The sequence below is a fragment of the Mesoplodon mirus genome (genome assembly GCF_964341445.2).
Source record: "Mesoplodon mirus genome assembly, chromosome: 5".
Taxonomy (NCBI): domain Eukaryota; kingdom Metazoa; phylum Chordata; class Mammalia; order Artiodactyla; family Ziphiidae; genus Mesoplodon; species Mesoplodon mirus.
The window spans coordinates 154,716,826-154,730,934 of NC_138980.1; the positions used below are offsets into that span (position 1 = coordinate 154,716,826).

Below are 14,109 nucleotides of genomic sequence, written 5' to 3' on the forward strand. Positions count from 1 at the left end.
CCAGCAGTAGATTTCCATGAGCTCATTAGCAGTTCCTTTAGATGTCGGGTATACACGTCAATATCCATGCGGTATAAACCCCTGCTGTGAGCTTTCGTTTTAATTACAAACAAAGTAGCAGAAATCAGATATGTGATGACTGCAACGTTGGGGCATCTTTTTACAATCCCTGCTTTGGTCACTGTTATTCAAAGCAACTCCAACGCCATTTCTTGCCTGCCTCTATATGCTAATCAGCCTAGCCCACTCGGCTCCTCCCCCTTCCAGCCTCCTTTAAGAACCGTTCACTTTCAGCTGTCACGGAGGGTAACTCAGACCAGGCTTAGAAATCACTTGATTTAACTCAGCAGCGCTTTTTTTTTTCCTTTGTGTATGTATTACTCTAGCAGTCGTCTCTAAATACTCGGGACATTAGACTTCATGTCAGCAGAAGGAGTCGATCATTGCAAAACTGTAATCTGTTAGAAATACTTTACTGGATTTTACACTATAAGGGGGGAAGTTTCAATGTGCTTTGTGTTTGTATTTTTATCCAAATGAATTGGCATCTTTATATGTAGGAGAAGCTACAAGTTGATAAATACTTATTTCAAGAATCATGACTAGGAAACACTTGGAAGTTTATTAGAGAAGTAAATGTTTTTCCATGCAAGGACAGGATCTGCCTGTACCTCTGTGGTTCCGGGTATCGTGTGAAGACCATTCTAGGTGACTGGCCAAGGGAAGGAATACCCTACTGATACTGGAGCCACAGCCGTACTGCCAGTACCATGTCTTCCATACAAAGAAAGGGCAGCAGCCACCTGTTCAACAGTTTGCACACCTGTAGACTGAAGATTCCAGAGGACCAGCAACATCAAGGTGAGTCAGTCAGGCTAATGGGTTGTGTGTTCTGTGACCTCCTGTCCATTTGCATTTCCGGAAGGATGGTGGGCTGGGGAATCTCTGCTGTGAAATGCTTTGCAATCTTTCATTTTTAAACTCTGAGAATAGACATAATAGTGCTGTATAAGGGTGAGTTAACTTGCATTCACTATTGGTTTTTAAAGAACTATAGAAGACTATTGAGAATGCATATTCCTTGGAGTTGTCATTCTGAAACTTATGTGCTTACACTTCCAGCCACTGTCATTTTTCCACAGTACTCTGGATTTTGTGTAATTCAAAACACCGATCTAGGCAAGGCTGAATCTGCTACAGGGGAAATTTGCTGAGAGTGGCTTTAAGTTAGTCTGCAATGTTCTCCCTTGTCCTACCACTAATGGTATCATCTTGGACTTAAAGTTTAAGCCTAAATTTGTCTGGATCTCTGGCTCATTCATTTGTGGGAGAAATAAATATATTCTTGGCTCTTTCTCTTTTATGGTTCTGGAACAGATGGAGACAGACAAGGAGAAGTGTCACATTTCACATGATGGGCACTCATTCAGACTGAACTATCTACCTTGCAGCCATTTTCACCATCAGTCTTAAAATTTCAAATCCACTACTCAGCCAGCTGCATCAATTAGCGGCAGATGGTTGACATGAATAGACAGGATGGTCCCTCCAATCCATTCTGTCAGGGACACCAAGGACACTTGTAGAAAAGGCTGGGTGTCAGGAATGACATCACCCCCAAGAGGTTAAGGATTTACCCCAGACATTTCTAACTTCTCCTCAATACCCTCAATAGACAGATGGATCTGTCTATGTATGGATCTAGACTACAAGCTCTTTATTTTTCCATAGACACAGCTTTAGATTTCAGTGGCATGAAGAGTGTTGGCTGAAGGGCTGAAACCTCCCATTTCCAAGGTGGCATCTGTGTGCTAACATTTGTGTGAATGTGTCAGGCCACCTCCCTGCTTCAGTTCCTGGACTTCATGCTGTACAAGGCTTAGCAGAGTGTGGGTATAAAATACTTCCTATTAAGTGAAAACAGCAAAAACTACTAAGACCCTTTTGTACCATCAGGGCTCATATAAATTATTTTGAACTAACTGCCTTAGAATGTAAAGTCCTAGAATGTGCCAGGGTTTAATCACAGCACTGTCAAATGTACTTGCTTCTCTATTAATAGACAATCTAATTCATCATAGGTTTTTCTGTTTGCTGTTCATTTTGTTTGAAATGTTTAAAGCTACCTTCCCTCTCCCACAATTGTTGATGTAATATTTATTATAGTAACCTTGCTAGGGGAAGCATAAAGGAGATGGTAAAAATCACCTGTAAAAATCACCACCCAAAGATAGTTGCTATTAACATCTTAATGTATAGCCTTCTAGCCTTTTCTTATATGCACATGTACAAATTATTCTTTTGCTTGATTTTTTAAAGTAAATATAGACTTATTTTGTACATAGAGTTTGCAAACTGCTTTTTAACTCAACAATAGATTATGAACAAATTCCCTTGTCATTATATATTCTTCTACAAACTTATTTTTAACAGTTGTATACTATTCCTTCATATGGATGTAGCAAAATTCTTTTAGGCAATTTACTGTGGCTGGACATTTCATTGATTTCTAACTTTTCACTATTACAAGCAACACTGTGTTTAATGTACACTAATGGATAAATCATTGCCGAGATAAGATTATTTTCTTGGAATACATTCTTAGAGGTAGAATTGTGGAGTCAAAGGATATGCATGTTTTTAAAGATTTTTCAGGGTCTGGGAGGCAGATGGTCCTCTAATCAGCAGTGTAGAGATATAGAGTCTCAGTAATACTGGGTATTATTTTAAAATTGTTTTTTTTCCAATTTTATAAGTGGAAAATAGTATCCCACTGTTGCTTTAATTTAAGGCAGGCCGTGTTGATGGTCTCTGCCTTACTGGCCATATCCAGAACAGCCTGGAAACATCATTGTGATGACATATTTCCCAAAATATCAACAAGATTAGAAGTCTGGTCTCCTCTTGCAGACCAAAGCTTTTGCCTAGAATGTTTTGAAAGCAACCATATTCTTCCACAACTGAGTCTCAAAATATCTGCCCACATAAACCACAATCCATAAAGTTGTGAAGCATGCTAATGCAATCCAGACTGGTCACTGACTGCTACAAGAGATGTCATCTAGAGATCTGATTTGACAAGTGACACTGGGCAGTGTTTGCATTCCAGTTACTGTCCTAGAGTTTAAAAGTATTCATTCAGTGCAACGGTTCTGACTTTTCCACCAAGCTATATTTGTACCTTGTTATTACGCAAAGTTCAGCAAAGGTCCAAGGAAGCAAAGCCATTGTTTCAGAGAGTGAGGGCTGGCTGTGGATTTATTCACTGAGGTACTCTGAGTTTGTGGCTTTGGCCTACCACCAGCCAGACTAAGATTCCAGCATACAGGTCAGGATTAGTTGACATTTAACTCTTCTGAGGCATAACCAGGTTCAACACATGTGTACTTCCCAGTCCTCCATGCTAGATGTTAACGTGCTTTATGTTAAGTCTGAGGTATTTAACCCTTTCCACCTAGTCACTCACAAAATGTGCTCTTTGCATGACCACATAGATAAAAGTCACTTATTCTTCAGCAATTAGCCGGACAATGACTATGCAAAACACTGTGCCAGATGCTGGGTATGTACGCTGAGCTAAGTCGGCTAAGCCGCATGCTGTCCTGTCCACGTAGATTTTACATTCTATGGCAACAGGTGCTACACTAGTCCAGAACAGAAGTCCAGAAGGCTAATCTTTCTACGGTTGCTTCTTCTGTGATATTTCAAATTCATTTGTCTATAACATTGATCTGAGACCACATTTGTAGACATTAATTTATGTCTATAAATACTCAGCACAAGTTTCAGTACACATTACATGTACTAGGCAGATTTAACGATCCTTACATTTTACAGTGCTCTGAAGTTCACAAAGTAGTTTCACAGACATTATCTTATTTACTTATACAGATGTGTATACATATATACATGCATGTATACAGGTATGTAATGTGTGTCTACATACATGTAGGTCTGTGTGTACACATGTATGTATACATCCTATTGTTCTCTTTCTCTGCAGAAACTTGATTAATACACTACTTCACCTGGTTGTTATGAGAATTAAATAAGATAATGTATGTGAGACTACTTTGTTAACCTCAAAACATGTACATATATACATACTCTATATGTATACACATGTGTGTGTTTATTGAAATATACAGATACATATAGATAAAGATATATAGAGAGGGAGAGAGGTTATTTTAAGGGACTGATCACATAATTATGGAAGCTAGCAAGTCCAAAGTCTGTTGTGTGGGCCAGCAGGTTGGAGACCCACATGAAGATCCTACCGATGTTGCAGTTGAAGTCCAAAGGTTGTCTGCTGGCAGAATTCCGTCTTCCTCAGGAGAGGTCAAACTTTTGTTCTAGTCAGGCTTTCAACTGACTGGATGAGGCCCACCAACATTATGGAGGGCAATCTACTTTACACAAAGTTCACCAATTTAATGTAAATCTCACTCAAAACACTCTCACAGAAACATCCAGAATAATGTGTGACCAAATATCTGGCGCTGTGGTGCAGCCAAGTTGACACATAAAATTAACTATTACAGGTAAGCATCATTAGCCTCATTTTTAAAAATGTGGACACTAGGAATCTTCAAGGTCAAGTGATTTTTCCAAGGTTACATAGTTATTAAAGCACATTCAAGGCACTTTCTGTTATATATAGCTGTCTCATAAAATCCATGATTCTTAGTGTTACCATGATTAATTTTCTTCATTGGTCCATATTAGAAAACCTCTGCAGACCCAAGATGCATTGGGATTCCTCTTGATTTTCTTTGTGTGCTCTGACACCAATTTTTTTTTTTTTTTTTTTGTGGTACGCGGGCCTCTCACTGCTGTGGCCTCTCCCATTGTGGAGCACAGGCTCTGGACGTGCAGGCTCAGCGACCATGGTTCACGGGCCTAGCCACTCCGCAGCATGTGGGATCCTCCCGGACCGGGGCACGAACTCGTGTCCCCTGCATCGGCAGGCAGACTCTCAACCACTGTGCCACCAGGGAAGCCCCTGACACCAATTTCTTGACACCACTGGGTGTCGTACAATTCAATTCAATTCTAACACTACTTAAGAGTTAGCAAAGACCCCAAAAGTTAAGGGCTCAGTCTCACAAGACTGCCCCCCTTCAAATGCCAGTTACAACTTACAGGTGTCTCCAAGATACCTACATTTCTGCCTGGACAACTACAAATTCAAGGCTTCTCACAACCCTCTCAGGTTTTAAAATTTGCTAGAACAATTCATAGAACTCAAGAAAGCTCACAATTGCCATTTTATTATAAAGGATGCCATTTTATTATAAAGGATACAAATGAACAGCCAGATGAAGGAATACACAGAGCAAGGTCTAGGCAAGTCCTGAGCACAGGAGCTTCTGTCCCCATGGAGTCTGGGTGCACCACTCTCCCAGTACATCAGTGAGCTCACCGACCAGGAAGCTCCATTGAGCTTGGTGTCTGGAGTTTTTATATGGGATTTCATTATGTGGGTATGACTGATTAAATTGTTGACCATTATTAAACTCAATCTCCAGAAGACCTACATGCACTTCTGTTTTTCTTTCACCAAAAGGGAGCTTCAAAGAGATAGTTTTGTTCTATTTGCAAAGCATTTAAAGTCACAGATTGGTAGAAACAAATATAGATCATTTAAAAATTATTAAAAAGGGGAGAACTCATATTCTACTCATTTATCATGTCCAACCTCACACCCAGGACAGGAATCCTTTCCATAATCAGCCTTCCTAATGGATGGCACATATGTGAGGATTTGGAAAATTAATGTAATTATTTAAACTTCACTTTCCCACCTTACACTTGTTAGGATGGTTACTATTAAAAAAAGAAAACAGAAAATAACAAGTGTTGATAAGAGAGTGGAGAAATTAGAACCCTTGTGTTTTGGTGGTGGAAATGTAAAATCATGCATCTGCTGTGGAAAATAGTATGGTAGTTCCTTACTATTTAAAATTTTAAAATAGAATTATTCTATGAACCAGATATTCTACTTCTGGGTATATACCCCCAAAGAAGTGAAAGCAGGGACTCAAACAGATACTTGCACACACAATAGCCAAAAAGGGTAGGCAACCTATGTGTTCATCAACAAATGAATGGATAAACAAAATACATAACTGGATTATTATTCAGCTTTAAAAAGGAAGGAAATTCTGATACAGGCTACAACTGTATCAGATGGATGATTCTTAAGGATATTATGTTAAGTGAAACAAGCCAGTCACAAAAGACAAATACTGCATGATTCCACTAATATGAGATATGTAGAACTGTTAAATTCATAGAGACAGAAAGTAGAATGGGAATTTCCAGAGGCTTGGGCAGGGGCAGGAAGAAGGGTGAGTGGGTAGTCATTGTTTAATGGTATACAGTTTCAGTTTTACAAGGTGAAAGAGTTCTGGAGATTGATTGAACAACAATGTGAACAAAGTTAAAACTACTGTGCTGGGATTCCCTGGTGGCACAGTGGTTGAGAGTCCACCTGCCGATACAGGGGACGCGGGTTTGTGCCCTGGTCCGGGAAGATCCCACATGCCGCGGAGCGGCTAGGCCCATGAGCCATGGCCACTGAGCCTGCGCTCCGCGACAGGAGAGGCCACAACAGTGAGAGGCCCGCATACCGCAAAAAAAAAAAAGAAAGAAAGAAAGAAAAAACCTACTGTGCTGTACACTTAAAAGTGGTTAACATGGTACATTTTATGGTATGTGTATTTTACCACAATTTTTTTTACAGCTATGGCTGTCAAAGCCATCCCTAATTACATTTCTGAAGTTAGACTTAAAACAACAAAATTAAAGTAAAAATAAACAAGAAAACTCTTTCATTTTCCTACTTCTAAAACCAAAGCTAGGAGGAAATATTCTACTCATCCATGATTCCCAAAAGCTATTTCTTTGAAAACATTAATAAAATCCTAACTAGATTTATCAATAAAAAAGAGACAAAACAGGGACTTACCTGGTGGTCCAGTGGTTAAGACGCCGTGCTTCCAGTGCTCCACTGCAGGGGGCATGGGTTTGATCCCTGGTTGAGGAACTAAGATCCTGCATGCTGCACAGTGCAGCCAAAAAAGAGAGAGAGAGAGAGAGAGAGAGAGAGAGAGAGAGAGAGAGAGAGAGAGAAAACACATAATCCATTATCAGGAATGATACAGAGTGCCATTACAGATCCTTCAAATATTAGAAGGATAACAAGGGAATATTATAAACAACACTGTGCCAGAAAGATGCAGAAAAAAACATAAACAAAATTCAACATTCAGTCATGAAAAATTTTTAAAGGATTTGGGATGGAAAGGAACTAACTCAACCTGATAAAGAACTTTACAAAACCCAGCATCTAACATCGTACTTTCAGTATCAAGTGAAAGGCTGAACACTTTCCTGCTAAGATCAGAAGATAACAAAGATGTCTGCTGTAATTCCTTCTACTGAGCATCATACTGGAGGTCCTAGCCAGTGTACTAAGTTAAGAAAAAGAAAACAAAAGGCTTACGTATTGGAAAGAAAGAGATAAAACTGTTTTTATTCACAGACAAGTGATAGTCTATGTAGAAAAATCCTTAGGAATCTACGTCCACTGCTCAAAACACTAGAACTAATAATAATAAATAATGAAATATGTGCAAGACCTGTACACTTAAAACAGACATTGCAGAGAGAAGCTAAAGAAGATGGAACTAAATACATGAATTGGAAGGCTCAATATTATTAAGGTATTGATCCTCTTCAATTAATCTAGAGAGTCAAGGCCATCCCAATCAAAATTCTAGCAGACTTTCTTTTTTGGACAAGCTGATTTAAAATTTATAAGGAAATGCAAAGGATCTAGAATAGTTAATCAATCTTGAAAAAGAAATACACAGTTGACAACTTATACTTTGGATTTTAAGCTATAATAATCAAGGTGGTATAATAATGGTGTAAGGATAGAAAATCAACCATTGCAACAGAAGAGGGAGCCAAGAAATTGAATTATTATTCATATGTAGTCAATTGATTTTTAACAAAGATACCAAGATAATTTGAAAGAGAAGAAGATAGTCTTTTCTGTAATAATCCTGGAACAAATAGATAAACATATTACTAAAAATGAACCTTAATACCTACCTCATACAAAAATTAACTTGAGATGAAATATACTAAAATGCAAAAGCAAATCTATAAAGCTCCTAAAAGAAACCAGAAAACTATCTCCACAAAGTTGGAATAGGCAGGTTTTAGACAGACAGAAAAAGTGCTAACCATAAAAATTAGACAAATCAGACTATCAACACTAAACGTATCTGCTCTTTAAAGGATAATATTAGGAAAAGAAAAGAGAAGACTGGGAGAAAATATTTGTAAAAAATGTACCTGAAAAAAGACTTGTAATCAGAATATATAAAGAACTCAATGTAAACAATTTGATTAAAAAACGGAAAAATGATCTTGCAGGCACTTCAAAAAGAATATACAAATGGCCAGTAAGCACATCAAAAGATGCTCAACATAATGAGTCATCAGGAAAATATAATTAAAATCACTGTGAGATACTGTTTCACATTCACTAGAATGGCTAAAATTAAAAATACTGTTGATACTATGTGTTGGGGAGAACGTGGAGAAACAAGACTCCTAATCATTGCCGTGAGGTGGTATAACAACTTTGGAAAACAGTTTGTCAGTTTCTTATACAGTTAAATCTACACCTACCCTATGCTCTAGCAATTATATTCTTAGGCATGTTCCCCAAGAGAAATGAAAATAATGTGTCCACAAAAAGCTTGAGCAAGAATGTTCATAGCAGATTTTATTCCTGTGAGCTTCAACATGTGAACAACCCAAGTGTATATAAGCAAGGTAAATGGATAAGCAAATTGTGGTATATTCATATACTGGATAACTACACAGTAGTAGCAAGAAATGAATTACTGATACACGTACCACAGAGATGAATCTCAAATGTGTATAACAGCTTGGGGGTAAAAACAGGAGGCTGACCCTGTGGGATGAAGGACCAAGATCTTGGCACACATGTTAACGCATACACCAGAATGCTGCCACGCGTGTTGGGAAGCTCAGGCAACAGGATACCTTTTAACTTACTGATATGCCATGTTATGGAAGGCCATCTACTGAGGATGCTCTAGACGCCTTAGATGGTGAGTTCCACTAGGGGACCTATAGGACCCCTTTCAAAACTAAGCTTCTAAGATTTGTCCATAATTATTTCATTCATGTTGATGTTGTCTCCTTAAGTGTGTTGTACAAGTTCTTTGAGAGAAGTAAACTGAGTTTATACCCTGGACTACACCACAGTGCCAACATGTCACTTACAAACAAATCACATTTACGGAGTGTTTGTCATAGGCCAGACACTGTTTTAAGCGCTTTTCAGACACTGAAATCACATTTACGGAGTGTTTGTCATAGGCCAGACACTGTTGTTAGCTCATTGCTTTGCAAAAGCCTCATGAGATAGGTAATGGCCAAGACCTCACAGCAGGGGTGTAGAGGCCAGATCCTAACCCAAGAACCCTGACTCCAGAGCCTCTGCTTTAATCCATGCTCACTGCCTCTTATCGGGCACAAAAATAGATGCTCAGCTAAGCACTTATGAAGGGCCTGAGTGATGGCTGGCCCTTGAACTCAATTTGTGGTTCAGTTGTTCAAAATGTGTTGTTTTTGAAGTCACCGGTTAATTTCTATATAAATTACTAACCACATCCAACTGTCTCAGAAGGGGGTATTTGTCCCTAAGAGAAAGAGGTGAGAAAATGCAGCTGTATGAATGCAAACACATCAGCCCAGAGAAAGTGACCTGCTTGCTGGGCTAGCAGTTTTCTCTTAAACAACAGCACAGTCCGTATCTCTCACACTGCATGAAGTGTGAAAGACAGCAATGCACTGTTTTTGGAACTGGACTGATGGCCTTGGAGAAATCCTTCATACTTCTGACAAAATAAACAAGCAGTGTCCAAAACTCCAAATTAAAAAGGGCCAAATAATAGTCATTGTTATAATTCACTTTTTATTTAAATTGAGGATTCTATTTAAAAAGTGCTGGCTCAACCATTATATTAAATCATTAACTTGACACGAAATCTTAAACAACATTTCGGCAAGGTAAGTTTCACATCTGAGTTGCTTTTTTTTTTTCAGTACGCAGGTCTCTCACTGTTGTGGTTTCTCCCGTTGCGGAGCACAGGCTCCGGAAGTGCAGGCTCAGCGGCCATGGCTCATGGGCCCAGCCGCTCCGCGGTATGTGGGATCTTCCCGGACCGGGGCACAAACCCGTGTCCCCTGCATCAGCATGCGGACTCTCAACCACTGGGCCACCAGGGAAGCCCCCCTGAATTGCTTTTTAATGAAGTCTGTTGGCAAATCTAGTACAATATCCAAAAGTCAGGATTTAATATGCAATCAATACCTGTATTCAGTAGGAAGCTGCATTCCTTCTACCCAGATGTCAGATAGCTCAACCCCTGTGGATGGCAATAAACAAGGAAGGCAGAAATCATAGGTATAAGATCTAGACTGCTAACAAGTGATGATGGTCTGAAGATATATTTTGAAACTAACTAAAGTAACATCAAAAGAGCATAAAACATGTATGTGTGAGCTGAGCCAGAAAGAGGACAGGGGTTAAATTGGAACTGAGGAGATGGGACCTGATCTCACAGGAGAGAGAAGGAAGAAATTTTTTAAGTGGCCTATATTGCCACAGAATGGGATCAGGTCCTAAAAGAATGTAATGCTGACAGGACATAAATTCTTTTCCCTTAGCAGATCCAGAGAAACTACCAGACGTCCAGAAACTACAACTCAGTAACTTGATCATGCCTCTAGAGTAGCGATGCACCTAAGTGAAAAAACCATACTTCAGATCTATATAATGACTGGCTTAAGTAACTGGCACCAAATCCTTTCTCGTCCTGATAAAAGGAGGTAATTTGTAACAAAGAGGGATGCTGCCATCTAGAGAGAGAATGTAAAGTAAGGAGAAAGTTTTTGAATGTTGGAAATGGACTATTTTGGTCTAAGGTTGGCTGTGTTAAACTTTAGTTGTCTGCAGAGAAATGAAATTGCAGATAAATATTTGTGTGCATGTGTGTTTTTATAAGCTGAGCATGGGTAAGACATATACCGGTGCTACAGATTATGAGGTTCTGTTTGTTCAACAAGGCCAACTTTGTTATAAGGAGCTTCATTCTCAAGCTTTGGTGTTATTTGCCATATTTCTTTTTGAAAATTGAGTAAGCTAAAATTAATTAGTAGAAGTGATTGTTTTGTTAGTGGGATGAAGCAAAGTAGGTTTAGAGGGGTTTGTAGAGAACAACTAGCTACAAATTTAAAGATAAGAAACAACCAAAAAGATAGAGAAAACAAATCTTCAAAAAAAAACCCCACCATAGGGACTTCCCTGGTGGTCCAGTGGGTAAGACTCCGCGCTCCCAACGCAGGGGGCCTGGGTTTGATCCGTGGTTGGGGAACTAGATCCCGCACACATGCCACAACTAAGAGTCTGCATGCCAGAACTATGAAGTCCCCATGCTGCAACTAAAGATCCCGCGTGCTGCAACTAAGACCTGGTGCAGCCAAAAATAAATAAATAAAATAATAAATAAATAAATATTTTTAAAAATCCCCACCATAACAGATGTGCCAAACTTCTTTCTATCTTTGTGAACATTTCTCACATTTTAAGGCTTAAACTCAAGATATTGTTCATTATCTTGCTCATAGCATGCAATTAACACTTACCAAATAAATCAATATTCTTCTTCCCAAAAATTTCCTCCGAGTGATTGATATTCATAAATCATTGAATGTTGGGGCTTCAAAGATCACGTAGTACAACTGAATTTACATATTAGAAAACTGAAACCAGAGGAGCTAAGTCATCTACTCAAAGTTAGTAGTTAGTGCAGAGAGCTGGGACTGTATGTCCATCTACATCTATCTAAGAATTTTATGATATGAGGACCATCATTATTAAAAGTATATAACATAGTTAAAACATTAAGATGAGATAAACTTGAGTTTTACCTCATTAAAAAAATACCCATAAGAAGAGTACTTGGTATGTAATATTAATACATATTAAGCATGTAGAGAAAATGATGAGTATGTCAGGGAGGGAGGAAGGAGAAATGGGAAGAGTAGAGGGAGGGAAACGTGTAGGGAGACAAGGAAGGTGGGTGTTAGAGAGAAACATGGAGCCAAATGGAAGCAAAGAAAGGAGGAGGAGACAAATGAGGGAAAGCTGATTTAAAAAAATGATCCGGGCTTCCCTGGTGGCGCAGTGGTTGGGGGTCCGCCTGCCGATGCAGTGGACGCGGGTTCGTGCCCTGGTCCGGGAGCATCCCATGTGCCGCGGAGCGGCTGGGCCCGTAAGCCATGGCCGCTGAGCCTGCGCGTCCGGAGCCTGTGCTCCGCAACGGGAGAGGCCACAACAGTGAGGGGCCCGCGTACCGCAAAAAAAAAAAAAAAGATCCAAAATGTGGTATACACATACAATGGAATATTACTCAGCCTTTACAAGGAATAAAATTCTAACATATGCTACAACACAGATGGACCTTGAAGACATTATGCTAAGTGAAATAAGTCAGACCCAAAAAGACAAATATTGTCTGACCCCACTTACATTAGGTACCTAGTCAGATTCATAGAATCGGAAAGTAGAACAGTGGTTACCAAGGGCTGGGGGGAGAGTGGAATGGGGAGTTCGTGTTTAACAGGTATAAAATATCAGTTTGGAATGATGAAAAATTTCTCGAGATGGATGGTGTTGATAGTTATGTATTGTGAAAATACCTAATAACACTGAACTGTATTTAAAATGGTTAAAATGGTAAAATTTATGTTATGTATATTTTCACACAATAAAAAATGCTTCAAAAAAAGATATCACATAATTACAATATCTCCTCTGATCCTTTCATCTTGACTTGTCATAATAGTTCAATGACCATAAAAACTTGAAGGAAAGAAAATGAATAAATATAAAGGATGGTTCTCAGTTTTTTGGGGGTTCTTTTTGAGACTTTTTCAAGTCATATATATTTGAAAATTGATATGTTTTTATCCTGTTATCTTCTTTAGCATGGTGAACAAATGTTTCTGGTAAGGTTTACAAATCGCTACCTGGCCTTTACTTCTCTCAAACTAGTTCTAATGCAGAGCAGTGAGACGTGTGTGCAGAACCATCTGCCGTAGGCGGCACAGTACCCAGCCCCCCCCAACCCGCTCCATTTCTGTGCCCCGAGGGCGAGCAGGGCATTTCAGTCCTCGCACATGTAAGGTGAGGATGAATGTTGACCTCCGGGGGCTTCCGCGAGTTCCCAAGAGGAGAACGGGGTCCAGGCCTTCCGGGCTTGTGAGGGCCTTGGGTGGCAGCCCTGCTCCTTTCTTCCTGCCTAGGCCTCCGAGGTGAGGTCTTGTTCTCAGTGGAATAACATCCATTTATTCCTGTGAAACGGGAACAAGGAGCCTTTTCTCCTGCTTGCTCAAAGGCTCAGGGCAAAGAGGAGTGAGTTTAAGGAAGAGAGTTTGGGAATAGCAAGAAGTTGCAATCAAGCTTCTCTATCCGGCCTTGGAATCCACGAGGGAATTTAAAAATAATGTGCTTCTTTACTGAAGAGGAAGAGCTTAAATTGATCTGGATTCAATATATGAAGCAGGATTTCAGCCATATCTAATAGTCGTTGTGAAGAGTGATTTAATTATTACTAATATGATATTTTGTGTCAAAATCACCTCTTTAATTTTAGCAGTGCAAAAAATGCTAGGGAATTACTTAAAATTAACAGATACCATTTTAAACCTGTACAATACTTATCTTCAACATGCCATGAAGCCTAGACTATATTTCCATCCCCTCCTCCCTCAGCAAAATGGAGAGACCCACTTCTAACATATGGAAGCATTTTCACACTGCAAGTTATTCTGAGGGGAAAATATGTGATTTATAAATGCTGTCAAATGAAATATGTATTTCCAAATGGTACTGAGTGGACCAGGCACATCACAAGACACGTTCTGCATCTTTACTACCCCATGGGCATAAACGACGGAATGGTCTCGAGAAAGAGCAAACAGCTCTTTCCG

At 39.4% G+C, this 14,109-nt stretch overlaps 1 protein-coding gene across 6 annotated transcripts in view; it reads left to right on the forward strand.

Moving 5' to 3' along the window:
* The first annotated feature begins 317 nt into the window (after positions 1-317).
* Positions 318-14,109, forward strand: part of RANBP3L (RAN binding protein 3 like) — a 56,604-nt gene continuing 42,812 nt past the window's right edge. For all 6 annotated transcript variants that reach the window (XM_082623150.1, XM_082623149.1, XM_082623151.1 and 3 more), the window contains exon 1: positions 318-861. In XM_082623150.1, coding sequence (XP_082479276.1) covers positions 771-861 — 91 coding nt within the window. In that variant the 5' untranslated portion in view covers positions 318-770. The remainder of the gene's footprint in view (positions 862-14,109) is intronic.